The following is a 19881-nucleotide window of genomic DNA, read 5'->3' on the forward strand; positions in this document are numbered from 1 at the left end:
AATTACGCTGGAACAGAGAGGACCCTGATGGGGCTGTCACAGGGCACCGGGAGAGCATGAAGCAGGGGACAGAAAGGGGTCGTGGGCGACCTCCTAGGAAACAGAACAAAAAAGAGTAGCTGGATGGAAGTAGGGACCATATGGGGCCTTTCCTCCCTCAACTGAGGCAATAGGAAGAAGTGCTAATAGTTGTCCTCCAAAATCTCCAAGAATCCTGTTCTGTTTCACTGCATTGTCTTATGGTGACTGTTGCTTTGGGGCAGATCACAAGGGATTCGGGCTCAGCAGAGTCGCACAGACCCAATCCATCCGCTGCCTTGATTCTGCCTTTCTGTGGTGCTTTTAGACACTGAACACTGAGTTAGTCCACGGGCATCTTATGCAGCCCAGTTGTACAGGAGCTACTCAAGGTGGCTTTCACACCGGGACGGCTCTTGGTCCTCTGTTCTCTGCTCTTTGCTGCCTGCTCCCTCTCTCTCATACACACACACACACACACACACACACACACACACACACCCCCAGTTTACTGTGTAAATTTATTGTGCTTTCTACAAGGAATAGAAAAATGAAAGAAAATGGAAAAGGAGAAGAAAATACTTGGAAAGGAAAAGAAAGAAAAAAGAAAAAGAAAAGAGCAAATAAAACCCTAAGCCCCCTACGCTTCATCTTTCTGTAAATAAGGTTTTGTCGCACTATTTCTTAGCCATTAGGAAATAATTGCAACAGAGAATGCAATAGGACAAATGGCTGAATATAGCGATTTCCCATACCTCACATAAGTCTCCATGAAGTACAAAAATTGTGGTAATATACCCAAGGGCCTGGAAAACTCATGGCCTAGACTAAAAGCATATACCAGATAAAATGAGAAGGTTTCAAATGCACAGTGTGCAAAATGTTCTGACTTAGAAGCTCTGCAAGGGCAGGGTCAGATCTTACTCAAGACTTTATCTCCCAGAAACTAATAGAAGGCCATGCAGGGAGAATAGGCTGGAACTGGTTTAGTCCGTGGCTGGGGAGTGGCATTGAACTCCCAGGTGCGCTGCTTAGACAGCACCTTTCTCTCGTGGGTGACATTCTTGGTAATATTATGATCTGAGCCCCACACAGGCACCGTTTCCAGGATCATGTGTCTGAAGATGGCCGTTAATCAAGATGCTTGCAACTGTCTCCGCACTGTTTTCTGCTAGTGACCTGTTAAACATGCAGCACAGAGGTGCCTCAGGAGGTGGTGCGTTCAAGGCCAGGGCCTCTCGGTTTTCTCTGAAGGCTTTTGTTGTCTGGACCTGCGGTGGCACCATCCTCCCCCGGCTTTGGAGGAGGGCATGGCCTCTGCCCATATTACGGAGCTGATCTATGCCAGCGTGGCCTTTACCGGGACAAATGGGCCGTCATGAGCCCCAAGGCCTGAAAAGGGCATGGGACCCAATATACCATTTTTAGAATGTTCATAGATTATATTACACTTTATAACAAATATTTGCATCTCCACTATGTTTACCTTTTAAAAACCACAGACTAATCCTATGTTAATCCGATGGCTAACCCTGTAGTCCCTTCAATGGAATAGGAACGCTGTTAAGAGCTTTACGTGTGTTGTTACATTCAATCCTCACAAAGGGAAGAGAGAGGCAGTATTGTTATTCCCTTTTATAGATGAAGAGACTGAGGCACAGAGAGAATTAAATAACTATACAAAGTCACACATACAGGGAACGGCAGAGCCCAGGCAGTCTGGCTATAGAACCTGCACCCACTTTAAAGGCAACAGTGACTGCATCCTTCCGTCTGAACTAACACCCACCAGAAAACAACAGCACACATTGAAATGGTCAAGGTGGACCAGACAGGGTACCTTCTTTGGGTTCACTGTGATCTCCAAGATACAAAACTGTAATAACGCTGGGGAGCATAGGCTCTGGCCCAAAGAATGTATTGCTTGCTGGTTGTTGTCTGGGAGGTCCTTACAGAGGCATTCATTTCAAGACTGTCTAAAAAGAAGTCTTTAAAGCTCCAATATCAGCTTCTGGAGAAGAGGAATTCTGGGCGCTGTGAGCACTCTCTCCTGGGAGGCGCGGACCCTTCTAACCAGCCGAGGCAAGCCGCGCGGTTCTCTCCCAGAAACCACTCGCTGTCAGGGAGCATGGAGGTGCTGTGGCGACTCCCCTCACCCTCACTCAAGAGAGCACCCTTCCTCTTCCTACTCAGCCAGCACAGGCAAGTGTTTATGTGTGTGTGTGTATGGGGGGAGGGTTGAAAAATGACCTATGGGACCATGAAAGTTTGATGCGAGATAACGTTGATTTAAACTTCTTAGAGAATCACCAAAAATTTTGGTAGGAAAATATCTTACCTTCATAAGATCACCAGCTATTACTGCCTGCAAAATTGCTGTGAAAGATAAAAGAGAGACGTCTCATTAGTAGAAGACCCTCTCGTGAAAATATTACGAAGGGCTGGATCCATATTTTGCAGAAATAGTCTACATTTGAGGCCGGGACGAGGGAAGGAGAGGCACGCCCAAGGGCAGAGCTTGGAGCAGGCTCCGGCCTTCTCCCCAGCCCTTCCCGGCCTGGGCTGCCATCCCCTGCATCGCTCCAGAGCCCACCGGAGCCCCCGCGACCCCTGGGATGGCAAAGCGGACATGGAATTTGGAGTCACACAGATGGGATCCAAATATTAACTCCGACAGAGTGAATCATTTAACGCCTCTGAGCCTCAGTTTCCACATCTGTAAAATACCAAGTCTAAATCCTATAGGATGGCTGAAAGGATTAATGAAATCACATAAAGTTTCCTAACTCATCCACTGGTGCTCAGTACGTGCCCAGTCATGATTGGTTTTGTTCCCCTCTTTCCAGTTCCTTCCACTCTGTCCACTTGGGGTTCAAAAAAACCACCAGTAATTTTGCCAGAGGGCTGGTTGAACATGGAGGTAGAAGGATGAAGAAATGATAGGAAAGAAAGGAAAACTGGAGAGAGAGGGAAGAATATTTCCTTTCTATAACAAGCTGTAAGCAACATGCTCTTTCCACCTTGCTAAGGCGCCTGCACAATACTTCATATGTTGTCATGTACAAGCATCCGCTGTCGAACTGACTGAAAAGAGAGCAAAGAGAAAGGAGGAGAGAAGAGAGAGAGAAATACCAGAAGGGGAGTTAATAAAATAGGACATGCAAAGAATCTAAGAAAGCATGTCTCGTTCTTCACATCACGATGGGGACACTGGGGTTCAGAGAGAGGTGACTCTCTTGGGGCACAGAGCTCATGGTGGCCCAGTCACCGCCATCACGCAGGTGCCTGTGTCCAGCCCAGGTCTCTGTCCAGTGCCCTCGGAGAGCTCACCAGGCAGAGCTCTGCTGGAGGCGTATAGAAAGTGACAGAAAATAGTCTTTACGGGTTATAAAGCTTATAGCGTTGCGAAAAGGGAACTGGTTTGGGGTCCCAATTCTAATCTCTCTAATCTACTAGACACATAAATGGAAGAAGTCATTCCATCGTCTTGAACCGGTTTTTCTATTTGTAAAATAAGGTTAACAGCTGTCCTGCTCATCTCTCTGTAGTAAGGATAAAACAAAAAATGCTTTATAGATAGACAGGCATTCAATATTTCCCGACGGGGTAGCTTTCGGGACGTTTGTGGCTGTGCATGAAAAAGACATATGAGCCCTTCAGAAGAAGCCTAGCAATAGGGTAAGATCAGAGTGTGAGGCTGGGCAGACACAGCCCTGTTAATACAGTGCCCGTCAGAGGAGGTGCAGGTGAAGGAGCCAGAGGGACGGTGCTTAACTCCAGGACAGCGTGAGGCCTGTGTCAGAGGACAGGGTGGGAGAGGCGGAAGACATATTAGCAATTGCAGGTCGGGGAGAACAAATCCGTTTGCACTTCGGAGCTACAGCATGCCCCCTCTGTGAAGCAGGGTACCCAGATTACGGAAGAAACAGGACAGGGGCAAAGGCCCAAGGGGGCGGTGCATGCCGAGCTGAGGCTCAGACGCACCACTTCAAAACACTGCAGAGCCTCTGTGCTCAAGATCATGCTAAAACTTTTCCCAGCAATTAAAAGATAAAAAGAGAGACGTAGAAGGCAAAACAGAGAATAAAGGAGAGAGAAAAGAAAAATGAATGTGTTGACTTAAAGCACTCGCGGAATAAGGTTTGGTGCACGGAAGCAATAAATCAAGACAATGAAGGAATTCCCCAGGACCAAGGCTATTTAAGGCGCTGTAACAGTGAAAGGAAGACAGGAAGAAGAAAAAGCAGCAGCCAGGGGAAAATTCATCGGCTAACTCTCAAGTTCAAAACAGGTTTCTTGGAGAAGGTACAGCCCAAGCCAACTCTTCCATCATAAATGGAAGTAATTTGCAAAGGAGGTTTGGAAAATTCTTGCAAGATAAAGGTAGAGTGCGAACAAAACCGTGGGAGTCACGGTGTCTGAGGGAACCGGTACAGAGAGAGCTGGGCAGCATCGCCTCTGAGGTGGAGCGTGGTCCGGCCAGCGCGCTGCAGGGTCACAGGGGCCTGGCCGGTGAGCAGCATTTATGTCAAGAGAAGGCACCCGGATTTTCTCTTGCAGAGGCTGAGAAGCTTTGCAAGAGTTAAAGGCACTGAGAGGGTGTTTAGCCGCGGAGACTCTGCCCCTCCCCTGCTGGAGGCAGAGTTCCGACCAGCCCCAGCTCCCTTCTGCAGGCTGCCCGTGGGCCCCCTTCAGGCTCTACCCAAGGCTCGCTCCTAAGCACGGTGATTTATGTTTGTTCATTTCCAACGGCCTCCCAGCTTAGAGTCCACATGAACAGGTAGAAGATCATATAACAGAATCGTAACCACAAATAATTTCCAATCGCACTGGAGATAGAAAGCATGAATATTTATTTTTAAGGCAAGCGATATACCCAAGGGTAGCTATTAAGCAAACATTAGTAGGCACAAGGCCTACTTCTCTCTCCTGATTAATGTCCTTCCCCATGAGCACTGTTGTTTAAGATTTCCTTTGCATAAAGAGAGCTTGAATCCATTAGTCTTCAACTCCAGATAATAACCTTTTGAAAGATCAAGCTTAAAAACAAATAATGAGTTGTTATGATTACAGTATTATCCTTTATTATTTCTTGAGCTCTGAGCTTGCCTTCTTGCCTTTTCCAAAACTCCTCTGCACCAAAGAAACCATGTCCCCAAGTGCAAAGAAGCAAAAGAAGGCAAACCATTAAAGGGGCAAAATGTTACTGAGGAGATGAATAAATTCCTGGACAATTAAATCACGCAAACTTATGTATAGTTAGGCAGAAAAGTATGGGGGTAAACAACTGAGAGCTTTGTCATTTTTAGAGGTGAGACGTTGAACCGTAGTTCACATGAAATGGTTTGTTTTTTCTTCAGTGCCCTGTCTTGCAATACATTGCTATCCAGTAAACATCCCAAGACAGAAAATGAACCGAGAAGGAATCACGGCCTTCCTTTTCAGCCTCTGTTTCTGAGGCCTGAATTCCCAACAGTAGAGACAAGTCTTCAGACATCCGTGCGTGGAAGAAAAACATGGCTTCCTCCCACCTGAAACCAGTGTAGGAACAAAACAGTCCATGGGCCGCTGGCTGGCCCATCGGCTTCTGCCATGTCAAACCCTGTAGACGACGTGGGACTATGACTACAAAATAAACTCCATCCTCTCGGGAAACTGACACTTGGGCAAGAAGTCCAAATTAGAAAGGGATATATCATAACTGAATCTCAAATCAGATTGCGCAAGTTTGTCTTGTAATCGCCATTAACTCGCTGTGACCTTGGGCAAGTTACCACGCCTCAGTTCTCTTATTAGGAAAATGAAAATAAAATCGGTTCTTTAGAGGCTCTGCCTTGCAAACAAGCTCGAGGAACAGAGAATCTGACCATTACAGTCTTCTGTGTGGAATACCGTGGAATGCCGATGTTTGCGACCCCCTTACAGAGAGAAAAAAACCGCTCTGCACCTGTGATATGAGGTTAGACAAGGCCAAGTTCAGCTCTAGAATTTGGCATATGACAGCCTCCACAGGGAAAGTTTCAGGTGGTGATTCTTGCTTTGCAGATGAAACTATTTAAGAACAAAAGCATATGGAACTTGGCAACACCACATACATGTTTGTAATTCTCAATAAATCAACTGAACTAACTACATTATTATATATAAAATAGAATTGTAACTCTGAGTCCTTATTTCTATTGAAAAACTTTAATCTTTCATGCTTGGTTACTTTTTAATATTTAAGTTATTTTGTTGCCAAGTTGTTTGTCTTCTGTTAATGACAGCAGTCATCTCAATCTTTTTAATTGTGGAAGGAAAAATTCGAAGTAAAAACAAAAACCACTGAACAAAGAGAGGCTTGTGGAGACCTAGGGGGAAAAAATCAGTTGACTCACAGGGAATCATAAATATCTGACTTTGCCAAGTTCTGAGGACTTTTTACTCCTAAATATTTTCATCTGCAGGCAAGAATCACGACCTAAAACTACCCCTTCCGAAGTTGCCGTATTCCACATTTCGGAGGCGTATTTGGCCTCCGTCTAACTGTATTTGTTCGTAAATGAGGAAACCAGGTCTTGGGAAGTGACTTGACTTACCCAAGGTCACACAGTTAGAATCCAGCTAAGAGACAGAAGGGCTTCTGTTTCCTTAGGTTTTGTTTCTTTTCTTTTATCGTCCCTAACCTCGAGGTCAGAGTCCTTTCCACCACGCAATTTCTCTTCGGTTCGACGTGGAGCAGGATGGACAAAAGCTCAACCAAGCGACCCCCAAATTAGAGTTTCATGAATGCATCACACACACAAAGTGAAGTCAAGTCCACGGATGGCTTTAAGAGGCATCTCTATTTTCCCAAATGAGACACTGAAGGGTAGCCTCCCAGGGCAGGTGTGCCCTTCAGAGCTCCCTTGGGGAGCTCGTCACTGCTGTCAACAGACTTTTCCTTTATCCAAAGTGACCTGTTGCTCAGCCACCAGAGAGCTTGCGCTGCCAGCTTCCTGAGCACCCACCTCTCTGACACACATCTCTCGGCCTAGCTTTTCCTTAGCAGATGGAGTCTGTCCGATTTTCCTACTTTGTGAGCGGCCAACCATGGCACGTGAGAAACAAACTGCCACGGCTTAGTTCCCCAAAATGGAATTTAGTAGAATCATCAAATGCAGCGAAGGTAATCTGACACACGTGCTGTGATTATGCTAATTGGGCATAAATGAGAAACAGCTCGTGAAAATGACTGTAATTAATATTATTTTACATAGTCATACCAAACAAGTCTAAGATGAGGTGAGAGAAAGGAGGAATTAAATATTTCTAAAGACCTCTGAATTTTAATCTAGGCCTAGAGGAGGTTTTGACAACTGATAATAAGATATGCGCCAAGTTACTTGTTAATAATAATAGGTTAAAATACTGAGAGTTTAGTATAATATAGTAGAAAAGTTTCAAGATTATATTTATAATGACATACACATTTTTATCAGTTCTCTATTACTACATAGCAGACGATCAAAACATAAAGGCTTCAAACATCAATGATTTATTTTGGTGAAAAATCTGCAATGTGGGCTGGGTTTGGCAGAAATGGTGTGTTTCTGCTCCACTGGGCATCAGGTGGGGCATCTCCCTGAGCTGAGAGATCCTCTTTCACACACGTGACTCTCCACTGTGTGTTGGCTTCAGATGGAAGCTTTGGTCCCTCTTGCGTGGGTTCCCATAGGCTGCTTGGGCTTCCTCCTGACATGGCGGCTGGGTCTCAAAAGCAACCTTCCCAAGGGGAGCCTAGTGGAAGTCGCCTTGCCTTAGAAATCACATAGTATTACTTCTGCTGTCATTGCAAGTTTGCATATATCCAGGGTCAGAGGACATAGACCCCCTGCTCAATGGAGAGAGTGTCAAAGTCATGCTGAAGCAGACTGTGTGGGATGGGTGATAATGCTGCAGCTGTTTGGGGGAAACGCAGTCCGTCTCAGCACACCTGCGCATTGCGATGTGTTCTGAGTCACAGGACGGGTGCTGCCTTCCCGTGAGCACTGGGAAATGGCCATGAACAACAGCCTTTGTCACCTGTGTCACCATGCGAGTGTAGTTTGCATACAGTATCACCTGTTTTATGTCCTGAGTATCTCAGCAAAAAAAAGTTTTGAAAAGGCTAAGAACTGCTTATCGGAAGGACCAGCGCTTTGGAGCAGGAAGACGAAAGGCAAGGAGAAGACTAGGCCGACAACGATTGTTTGTAGAACTGAATTAGGAACTCTCTCTACAGGAGCTCAATCTGGAATCTCTCTCTCATAGTCAGATGCGGCAGAAGAGACTGCTTGACTGGAGAAGGAGAGAGAGGAGGCAACAATCACTCTAGTCCTATAAAACCCTCACACTCTGCCTACCAGTGTCCCATCCATGGCAGAACCATGGAGTCTCCACTCCCTATTTCACAAGTGCGACCTTTCTTATTATCTTATCATCTCCTCCTCATGGGGTGGCACCCAAAGGCCATCCAATGCTGCCGTGGTCTAACGGTCAAACCCCACCTAGGCCAAATCTCTCTTGAAGTGTGTAGCCAGAGAGGGGGGAGGAGACACACAGAGGTGCTGCTTCTCTCTAAGGACAGAGTTAATCCTCCAATTCAATTAGCCCCTGCTAATGGAACGCACGAATGGATGTGGTTCTTTCAATCTGCAGGCAGCCATCCTTTTGAAGCTACGATGCGCAGGGAAGAGGTTTCCTGTTTGGAGAAAAAACAAACAGTCCCCATCCCATGTTCCCTCCTGGCGGAAAAAACGCCACCTTGCTGCCAGAGGACCAGGACACACGTTCCCTTCAGACACAGCCTCTTCCACTTCCCTTATTCACCGCTGGAACCAGCTACAAACGGTGCAGGGACCAGATGTCTCTCCCAAACACCCCATTTGTTTATCTGATGTTGTGAAATTGTTCTCTGGTTGTTTCGTTTCACGTGTCTAAGTCCCATCTCTGCAATTAAACCGCAAGCACAAGGACCGCGACTTGATTTTACTTTTTCTCCTTGTTTATCGAGACTCCATCCTTCACTGAAAACTTGACAGGACAGGAAACAGGCAAAGTACTTAAAAAAAACGTGGTTGATCCTCGTGGCCTGGTGGCACAACTCGCTGTCATTTCGATACCCTTTGAACACTCAATCAAAGTAGATGTTCCAGGAAATGGAAGAGAACCCACTTTACTGGCCCCTGCTGAACCTGGCAGTCAATTTTGGAGTTGAAAATATTTAAAAATCTCTTTGGCCTCTAATGGTGTTTACAATAGGCACTGAAACACCAGTGCAAGCACCTCAACAGACCAGAACTATTTATATTGTGGTCAAATCAGAGCCCTCTACTAAGCAACAAAGCATGTTACTGCCTAGGACATCAGCAGCAAGACTTAGATCAGTGTTAAAACGAATTTCGTGGGCTAATTAACTTTCCTTGAGCAGGAGGTTAGTGAAGACAAGTTCACAGATTAAGGGACCCCCTGGGTTCACACTCTTCCTATGTCCCCTTACGTTACTTTCACCCAGTTGTATGAAATTTCCGCCAACAGTCACAAGTGGGGGCCATAGAGTTTGGTGAGATACCTTCTTAAGAATGTATACCACTCAAACGTAGTGTTTTCTCTCGTGATGATACATTATTATCTTGGGGTGTAGTAAGTCAACCTTTAAAAAACTATAGTACCACCTTCAAAGTAATATTCAACTCTTCCCTTAAAACTCAAAAACTATAAATTCATTTTTAGCATCAATATTACAGAACCCCAACTATTTTTGTTCAATAAATGTTAAGCATTCACCCACAGGGAAAATTTTTTGTATTTGTCAAAGATTTTAATCTGACTACACCATACTAAATTCATGAACCCTGAACAACTGGAGTACACATAACACTTTCCCCTTGTTAACATTTGAGTGAAGTAACACCTATTAAAATGCCTGGTACGTTGTAAGCAGCTTCAGCAATATAAGAGATTTAAAAAAATAAATAATTCAAGCACCCCCTGAAGGTCCTTTGTTCCTAGATTGTTAAGAGAATTTCACTGAGATTATGAACTTTGTTTATTTTTTGCTTTCCTGGCTTTTGGACGATAAAGCTAAAATCCTGAGAGGGTAAGAGACGTGGAAGAAGTAATGAATAGGCCCCTGTGAGCCTCCTAGATGAGCAGAAGGTACCAAGTCATGGCCTTAGTGCCTCATGACGTTCCCAGAGGACCTTAGAGACAGCGTCAGGACCTCTGGCTTCATCCCTTCCTTCAAGGTTAGGTAGCATCCCTCCTGGGATAAGTCTCCTTCCATTCAATGATCTATTTTAGCAGTGTTCTTCAGGTCCCCTAAAAAGAACTTGGGTTGAGCTCTGGCTGGTGTGGCTCAGTGGGTTGAGTGCCAGCCTGCGAACCAAAGGGTCGCTGGTTTGATGACCAGTCAGGGCACACAGGCCTGGGTTGCGGGCCAGGTCCCCAGTAGGGGGCGCATGAAAGGCAACCACACACTGATGTTTCCCTCTCTTTCTCCTTCCCTTCCCCTCTGTCTCGAAAGAAATACAATTTAAAAGAAAATCTTTTAAAAAGAAACAGAATTTAAAAACAAAAACAAATAAAAAAACGGGGGTTGAAAAGTGTGCTCATATGTAACTCAGTGATAGCTACAAGAAGGACCGATGTGGTCTGAAAGTGATGGATGGGGACTGGCCTTAAGCAAACATCAAGGCTGCGTGGGAAATGCGGCTGAAGGTCAGGATCCAAGCACAAATGAATGTGTTCCAGAGCTCAAAGGGATGATAGCTTTACGGGTCGTCTGGTCATCAGGTGCCCATGAAGCACCTTATCGCCACCCAGCAGCACGCTGCCCACTCTGTAACGGGAAGGCCTTTTCGCCGAGAAGAAGGATAGACGTGGCCAAAACTAAATTGAAACACAAGTAAAGCCACGGAGGAGTTAATACAGCACAGGTGACCTTCAGGGACATAGAGCAGCAAAATCATAGGGAGCAAAAGTGCAATTTAAAATAAATCTAAAATGTCTAGAGCCTGCTCTCCCTTATAAGAGTACATAGACTCAAGATAGTTTGCATTTGCAATTAACTAATAATAGGACAGTAATTTTGGATCTTCCCCACAATATCAGCATATGACACATTAACTGGAAACAGAAAAATTAAGCATTTTATTTCAGACACATGAAAAGTAAGTCTTTCACTTCAATGCTGTGCTAAGCTGACTAAGCAATTATTATCCCTTAGGAGAAAGAATTATAAAGTAAATGGTTAATTCTAAAGCGTGCTCAAAATACCCAAAATAGAATAGGCTTCAGTGTGTGAATGAATCTTTAATGATATTTATGACAGAAAATTTTACTGTCTAGTTGCTGTGAAGAGAAATAAAATGAAGACTAAACCTCCACTTTCCACAGTAATGCATACGCTCTCAAGAAAGCAAAAGAAGTCTATAAAGTCACATGTGTGTATTTACACATACAAATGTAGCCCGAGTGCTAAAGAAATGGGGCGATGCATGGAAGGATTTCCCAGGGAAGTTGCAAGATACTGTTCCTAAAGGGAAGATTTGCACTGACAGAAAAGATGGGTCAAGAGTTTTCTACAGGGAAGACCAGCCGGCCCCGAGGTGTGGAGGAAGAAGCAGCTTCACGTGAGCAGTGGGGATGTCTGAAAAGCGGGAGGAGAGACAAGCCGGGGAACCGGAAGAAGGGGCTGGCAGAACACCTTCTGAGGCTCAGGGAATGATAGGAGGCCAAAGATTTTTTAAATCGAACTCATTGGGGTGACAGTGGTTTGCAAAACCATACGGGTTTCAAGGGGACAACGCAACAAAACATCACCTATCTGCACGCTGCACAGCGCAGCCGTCGTCCCAGGAGAAGTCTCTTTCCACCCCGTTACCTCCCCCTCTTTGTCGACCTCCATCTACCCTCCTCCTCCCTTTCCCTCCGGGCTAGCACCGCACTGTTGTCTGTGCCTGTGGGTTATGTGTCTATGTTTTGCTTTGCTTAACCCCTTCACCTTCTTTCATCAAGCTCCCCCCCCAACGCCCCTCCCCTCTAACAGCTGTCAGTCTGTCCCATGTATCCACGCCTCTGTTTCTGTTTCGTGTGTCAGTTTTTGTTCATTAGATTCCACATAGAAGTGAGATCATATGGTATTCATCTTTCTCTGACCGGCTTATTTCATTTAGCCTAATAACCTAACTCAGCAACTCCATTTTCAGGACAGAACCTTGGCCAAGACTCTCACCTCTTCCTCAAAGACAAGAGGGGCTTAAAGAAAGGAAAGATCACTGGAGAATCCGATGCTCCGAAAAGAATGCCGTTGGGTGGGGCACACTTTCTGAGGAGGAGGGGAAGCCCACAGGGGTATTCAGGGAAGATGGGAGGAGCAGACAGGGGCATGGTCAGGGAAACAGCCCACGGCTGCTGCGAGAGATGGCTTAAATGACCTTTTAGCTTTCTTGTAAAACACCACTGGAAGTTGTTTTTGCAATGGCTGCTGCAGTAATTGCCTTCGCTTACCGGGATGAAAGGGGGTATGCAAGTGCCACCAGACCAAGCAAAACTGAGTGGATTCTGGCTGATTAGAAACCTCTTTCTCAGTAAACCATGGGGCTTTGCTTTGTCAGGAGAAAAGGGGGAAGCTGCATCATGAAATAGTAGTGTATTTTGTTACTTGGTAAAGAAAGCCACCAGCGTGAAAGCAGCATTTACGCACTTGTCAAGCTCGTTTCTTTTCTTTTCAGAAATTGGGTGTGTGGTGAGGCGTGGAAATGGCAGCGCGGTCTGTCTGTCGTTGCAGGCGGGAGTAACGCACGGTGCTCCCCTGCGGGGGTCCACGTGCAGGCCCCAGAGGGTAACGGCGTGGGTGTCCCTGAAATGCCTTTCCAAAGCCACCAGTGCCTTTTGGGGGTTTCCCTCACGTGTGACATTGCCCAGTATTCTCTCCTGACTCTGAGGCCTTACACACCGGCCAGCCCAGCCCAAGAGAAGTGGCCTGCCTGGACTACCCAGCCTGTGAGGGACAGAGCCAGGGCAGGTGACTGTTCTCCCCGCTCCAAGGCCAAAGCTCTCTCGAGCTCACCTGACCATTTGCCCAGAATGGTACAAGTCCCTCTCAGTCCGCTGGGCTGACACCGGAAGGGAAGGTTGAGTGCTAGAAAACTTAGAAACCAATGTATTTGAATCATCTCCTAAATCTGTGCAAATGGATTTACGAGGACATATCAGGTCTATTTATAGGAAAATATTCTCCAATTTTGAGTATTTGACGTCGATGCCCTCTCTCGCTCTCTCTTGCACTTGGGCTGCTCTGCTTGATGCCTTTCTTTTTGTTCGTATTTGCAAGCAAAGGAAGTGCTAGGCGTAGAGCTACAAGTTTTACCTGTGTGATCTAATTCAACCCTCATCATAAATCTACTAGAGATGTACTGTTATTGGCATCATCCTCATTTTAAGGATGAAAAACTGAGGCTTAATGAGGTTAAGTCATTTGCTCAAGGCTACTCAGCACGTATGCAGTACAGCCAGGACATAAAACCCAGCGTGGGAAAGGCAGGCCGGACTGTCGAACACACTCTACTGTCATTCGCTGGTGAAAGGAGGTCCTCTCTTCCCAGCATTTCCCAGGTAAGCCAGAAGGAGGTCCTTGGGTATGCTCTTCTCTGGCTCTGAGGAGGGAAGGTGCAGAAAGTAAAGTTGCAATTCTGCAGAAAGGAAGTGTTGGAGTAATAACTGCTTCCAGGTGTTACGCAGCGTCATGTTGCGGGGAGAAGGGTTGTTGTATGACGCTAAAAAAGTCACACCCTAAAATCCTGGACACCCAGAATGGACCCCGAAAATGAGGACTGACATAGAAGGCTGGCAAAGAGCGGAAGCATTTAGCTGACCTGCACATTCGCTAAGAGCTGGGCTGATGAACACGTTCACAGCCCTGGCCCGGGTCGGCTTAAGTAGCTATGAGAGTCTGTGCAAACAAAAACACACATGAAAAGCTGCTTCTAAGACCCTGGAACATCCAGGCTGAAGTAGCATGTCCAGGACTAACCTTCCAGGAGCCCGCTGAACAAATAACAAACAGGCTACTCTTTTGCATCCGGTAATCATGAGAAGAGAGGCTTAGACTAATAATATGATTCAGGGCAGCCAGTTACCAGTGCCTGCCCAGTTCTTGCCTTAAAATAAGCTTTAGGTAGGGCACAGTGGGGAAAAAGCTTTCACTGGATATTAGGGTTTCTAGTGAAGTAGAAAACAGCCAAGTGGAGAAACAATTATCCTCACATTAGGATTGTATGGCAACAGCTTCAGGGAACTTGCATAGCCCCTTGGTTACATGGGCACGAAGAAGACCCATATAGCACACTTTCATGTAGTAAAAATCTTAAATGAACACAGTGAACTTTAAAAAGTAAGCACAATTGGATTTTCCATTTTTGCTCTCAGAGAAGACCACATAGGGACCAAGTCAGGCATTTTCCGTTCCTTTTTTAAACACTCATCTAGAGCGTAAGTGAATCTCAGTAAAAATGAAATCTACAGCTTCACTTCTGGCGGATTCATGCCCCACCATCTATTGCTAACCATCCACACAAAAGCAAACCAGGAGGTGCACACACCTTCCTCCTTTCTTCTCTTCTTTTTGTTACTTTCTTATTTTGCAATGTTTTAAATACTTTAACTTAAATATTCTCCGAGACCAAAGGCAATCTAAAGCAAAATTGTAGGTAAATCTTAGTAAGTAGCACCGCCCCCCTCCCCCAACACACACCATAATAAGGCTTCAAAAGATAATTAGGTAATTATCACCAACAAAGCATTCCAGAGCAACTAAAAGGATCAAAGGATTATATGGTTACAATCAACAGCAAGAGTTAATAAAGGGGAATGAGAGAGAATGGTAGGGTCAGGACTTGGAGAAAGAAATATAACCTGATTCTGGAAAGCTTAGGGTTTTTTGTTTTGTTTTCTTTGCTTGTTCTGTTTTAGTTTGCTTTTTTCATCAGCAGTGATTGTCCGTTTTCCTAGGATTTGTGAAAGAAGACCAGCCAAGAAAAAGAACACTGTCGTTTATTCCTTCCCTCTCACACAGCCAACAGCGAGCACCCAGTGAGACCACCATAAAAGGCCATCTCTTCAGCACATTCGTGACTGAATGTCTTTGGCAAAGGACCGGGACTAACCTGTCTTCTACAACAGGGAACAATGTTAATGAGGCCACAATGGGATTCAAAGATGTGTATTGAAAGTCTCTGTTTGCCAACGCCACGTACTGCAGCAAATGTAACAGCGAAACTCGTACAGAGGGACCCAGCTCTGTGCCAGGGCACAGCACAGGACGGGCAACATCTCTATTCATGGGGCTTACAGTTAAATAAGAATGGCAACACCACCCATGGGGGGAACGTCTGGAACACACCCAAAGAAACAGTGAGTGAATAAGGATGGAGAAATCATGGGCCTTTGAGTTGTCAGGAAAATTCATCATTGTTTGTCCTTCGAAGCTACGGAGGTGGTTCCAAGACCCGGGAATTAATGAGCACTGAGGAGGGACTTGAATGAAGGACAATGAAGGTGGCCTGCCAGAGAGATGGTAGGAGCTGATACAAACCGTATGGCCAAGGAAGCACCAGGGGGATGGGGTTTGGAGAGCAGCCCACAAGCAGGGAATAGAAATAATTCACTGAAGCAACATGAGCTACACCAGTGTGAGAGGGGCCTCAAAAATAAGCACGAAAAAGTTCGAATCTAATTAAAAAGCCAGTGTGGGATTCTGTAGTTGGAAAACTGAATGTGGGGGGAGAGGGGGCGGGGGAAGAAGGCCACTCTAGCAACTTTGCATTGGCTAGCCCAAAGTCACGCGAAGTGGCACGTTGCAACGATTGTCGTGAAAAGCGATGCACGCCCTGCAGATGTTTCCATCTATATCGTCAGCCAAGTTTACTCAACACATTTTGCTAAATAACAACTTATAGAAAATAAAGAAAAAAACCCACGTTCTTAATTGATTCTATTATTCTGCTCAGAATTGTTTTTCTACTGTGATTTTTTGCTTAAGGATATAGCTAATATTCAAGGATTCTACCTTTTATATAAAAAATTTATTGATTTTTTTTTGAGGAGAGAGAGACAGACACAGGGAGAGAGAGATGCCGATTTGTTGTTCCACTTGTTTATGCTTTCATTGGTTGATTCTTGTATGTGCCCTGACCATGGATGGAACCCACAACTTTGGCATATCGGGATAACACTCCAACCTACTAAAGTGCTCAATCAGGGCCAAGAATCCTACCTTTCTGAGCATGAGTGCTATTGATAAGAAATTAGTCCTGTTTTCTAGATTAAAGAAGTATGGGAGTAAGAGAAATGGATCAAGAATTTATGTTTGAATTATTCTGTGTCAAGGGTACTGCTCACTGATATGAAAAAAAAACAAAACAAAAATGCTCATGTTTAATAATCAATTCCCACCCAGTAACTATGAGGTGTCCATGCGGCAAAAATACTTTCCTATGACAGGAGTGTTAATCTCAGCACTGCTGAGAGACAGCGCAGAGGATGGGCTGAGAGTAGGACCTGGACCTAGGACTCTCCGAGCCTGGTCCTTGTTCTACACCTTACGAGCTATTCATGTGGCCTTGGACATAGAGTTACACCCAAGTTACATACAGGTCTGAGCCTGAGTTTCCCCGTCTGTAAAATGGAAATAATAGCAGTACTGGAACTGTTGTGAAGACATGAGAGATGTTTAGAGCAGTTGGTTAAGTAGGTAGTACTTAGGTGTGGCTGAAGAAGCTATTTAACCTCTCTAAACCTCAACAGAGGCTTACTTCAGGACACTTAACCCTAGGCATGCATCTTTAATAAACAATTTTTTTTATTTTAAGTATATTTAAGAATGTATTATGCCACATAATTTTAAAGGTGTGATAGAAATTATTTTCCTAAAATACAAGGACCCAAACCATTAATACTCTCAAACTTAGTTTCTCAAAAATCAGTTATTCTTTTAAAAAATTTCAATTTCAGGAGGTAGCAGAGAAATGTTTATGTGATCAGTTACATGTGTGTATAACTGACCACTTAACTATGCCATCCCAGGCTTACAGCCTAGAGAAATTCTTGTATAAGCACAGCAGGAGGAGTTAGGAAAAAGAATGTTCATACGGATGAATCACAAAAACATCATTCTGAACAAAAGAAGCATATCACAGAAGAAGAGGTTACAATAAAATTCAATATGTAAAAGTTCAAAATGAGCAATGCTATACACACATATGTGAAATATATATACACACATACACATTCATGGGTGGAATGTGCACCCATATAGTAAAGTTATATATATAGAAACAGAGTAGCAGTTATCTCTGCAGAAGAGGGAAGAGGATGTAGTCAGAAAGACAAACACGAAGATCCAGGTCGCTATAAAGGTTCATTTCTTAGCCTGTGTATAAAGTAGTTCCTGTTGGTTTAAACTTAGCCAATATATTTTTTATACAGCTTTATGAATACTTTCTTTTATAATAAGATTATATATAATACACACTTACAGTAAAGAGAACAATGACTAGGGTGTTTGAGCCGAGGGGTAGCAACTGATGCTTCAAGGAACTCGGGGCCCCCCACAGCGTGTGTCCCCACACGTGGCTCCTGCCTGAGCGTGGCCTCGCCCTTGGGCGCCTGCACTAGTGACTGTGGTTGTTACAATTTTACTCCCAGCCACCTCTGACTGCCGTCCTCACCCACCGGGCTCCTACAGCAACAAAAAAGCTGCCGCGTAACGTGAGAGCCACGATGGCCCGGAGTGCCAGGGGGTAGGGTGGAAGAGGGGTGCCGCTTCGGGCCTTCCAGGAGGAGTCAGGCTGTTGGCACTTCCTTCCCAGAGGGCCACCAGGGCCTTTCGTTTTGTAAGTGAGCAGACACGGGTTGCGGCTGAGCTCCTGCCAGCACATGGGCACAGGCAGAAGCAGCACAGAGGCATTCTGGGAGGCCCATGACACAAGCAGGCTCCGGTGACAGGACGAAGTCTGAGAGCTGGGAGCCGGTGACACAGCCCGGGCACAGGAGCGGCTCCTGGGGCGATTTGAACGATGAAGTGATAGGCACTCAATGCAGAGGAAATTCAAAGGACAGGGCAATCAATCACCGCCAAGGCTCTCTTCTGACAGGGAGCCAGGCTCCAGCTTCCAGATGTAACATTAAAATGTAACGTTGCCCCTGGGACCCAGCATGGCAGGTTTCCCCGAAGCTTCGGTTTCACTTGGTTAGCTAATTAGGAGAGAATGTGACACTGTTTTTTTTTTTTTTTTCCTACAGGGACAAATCCTTCCCAGCAGGAGGGACAAACTGTTGTGTTTGTTCTGTTTTGTTTTGTCATTAAAAAGAAATGACTGATGCTCTAGTAAATAAACTCTTGTTGGAAAAAAAGGATTTTTTCCTCTATACTTCTATCAACTCACTTTACTGCTGACCCTCACTACTTTTGTTTTCTGAGGACATGGTGGGTAGGTGAGTGTTAGAACTACACTGCGTCTGAAAATGAATTCTACCACTTACTGGCTGTTGATCTAAGCAAGTTATTTGAGAACCCTGACCTTGTTTCCCGGCTAGAGACCCGAGGATAACATCTATTTTTCAGTGTTACTCGTGAAAAATGAAATGAGAAATACTGTAGTTGAAGCACTTTAGCACCGTGCCTGCACTTAATAAGAACTCAGTAAATTTTATCCTTTATTTTTAATGATTCTGATCCTCTAGTATATAAATAGGAACATTTTCTATTTCTTTTATGCCTGTATCATCAACTCTACACGACCGCATATCTAATCATAAACCGAACCTTTACTCGAGTTTATACAGGCTAAGGTAACCATTTTACTCCTTCTGACCCAGATGGAAAAAGTCTTCCCATGAAAGTCTTATCTTTCACAATAACGTTGAAAGAAAGAGTTTTCCACCGCCACCCCTCCCGCCCACTCCCCAGCACATCGTAGGCTGCACCACTGCTGAGCAGGCAACATCAGTACACACCTCCCCTTGCGCGCTGCTGCGGCAACAACAGCATTTCGTTTGGGTGCTTTTTAACAGGTTGGAAAGTGGATCCACAGGCGAGTTCCCATCTGAGCTCGCAACAATCCCACGGTGTGGGCCGGGTGGATGTGAATAGCCCTGATTCACAGACAAGGAAACAAGCTCAGAGAGCGTAACTGGCAAAGCCACAATAGTCGAGCATATTTTCTATGAAAAGGTAACGTGGGAATTGAGAAGCCAGTGTAACTGAACCCTGGAAAATTAGATTCTCTCACAAATGAAGTCTGTTTTGGAGCTAGTCGATGTGATCAGTTATTAGAAAGAGAAGTGTGATCATTGGTGAAAAGCAAATAAAATAGACAGTTCACAGCAATTGGATTTTATATTTTAAGGCCACAAACTTTTGCCCAGTGTGCCCCAATCCTCCCACACATAAGGCTGAGAGAGCAAAAATGCCACCTCTTATCTCTCTTACAAGTATTTTGCAGTGTCACTGCTCTGTACAAATGTAAGCTTAATGGTATGATATTCAAGAGATTTTATGCTAATCAAGGAAATATGAACACCAAAAAATGCAGGAACATAAGAAGACACATTTTAAGTGCTAATAAAAAACCTTGGTGGTAAAGAAAGGAATAAGAGTATTTTCTAAGGATACATGGGCTAAAAGGTTACAAAAAATTGGATTAGATAAATTGGTATTATAATTTTACATTACAGATTTGAACAGTTTTGGAAAGTAGCAGAGTCAAAAGTTAGAGGCATGTAATACATTTTTTGCAGCCAGGAAAATATAAATGCCTTTTAATTTGGACGATGCTTTTTAATCATATATACCAGTTCTTA

General features: G+C 44.7%; 1 protein-coding gene across 1 annotated transcript in view; it reads right to left on the reverse strand.

The window, feature by feature from the left end:
• The window catches only part of DGKI (diacylglycerol kinase iota), a 379645-nt gene that overhangs the window by 18083 nt on the left and 341681 nt on the right, over positions 1-19881 (reverse strand). Inside the window, 1 exon segment of the mRNA XM_054564265.1 lies at positions 2357-2394. Within this exon segment, the coding sequence (XP_054420240.1) occupies positions 2357-2394 (38 nt within the window).

The sequence above is a fragment of the Pteronotus mesoamericanus genome, unplaced genomic scaffold (genome assembly GCF_021234165.1).
Source record: "Pteronotus mesoamericanus isolate MK-2021 breed Mesoamerican mustached bat unplaced genomic scaffold, CSHL_Meso_final scaffold_85, whole genome shotgun sequence".
NCBI classification, from domain to species: Eukaryota; Metazoa; Chordata; class Mammalia; order Chiroptera; family Mormoopidae; genus Pteronotus; species Pteronotus mesoamericanus.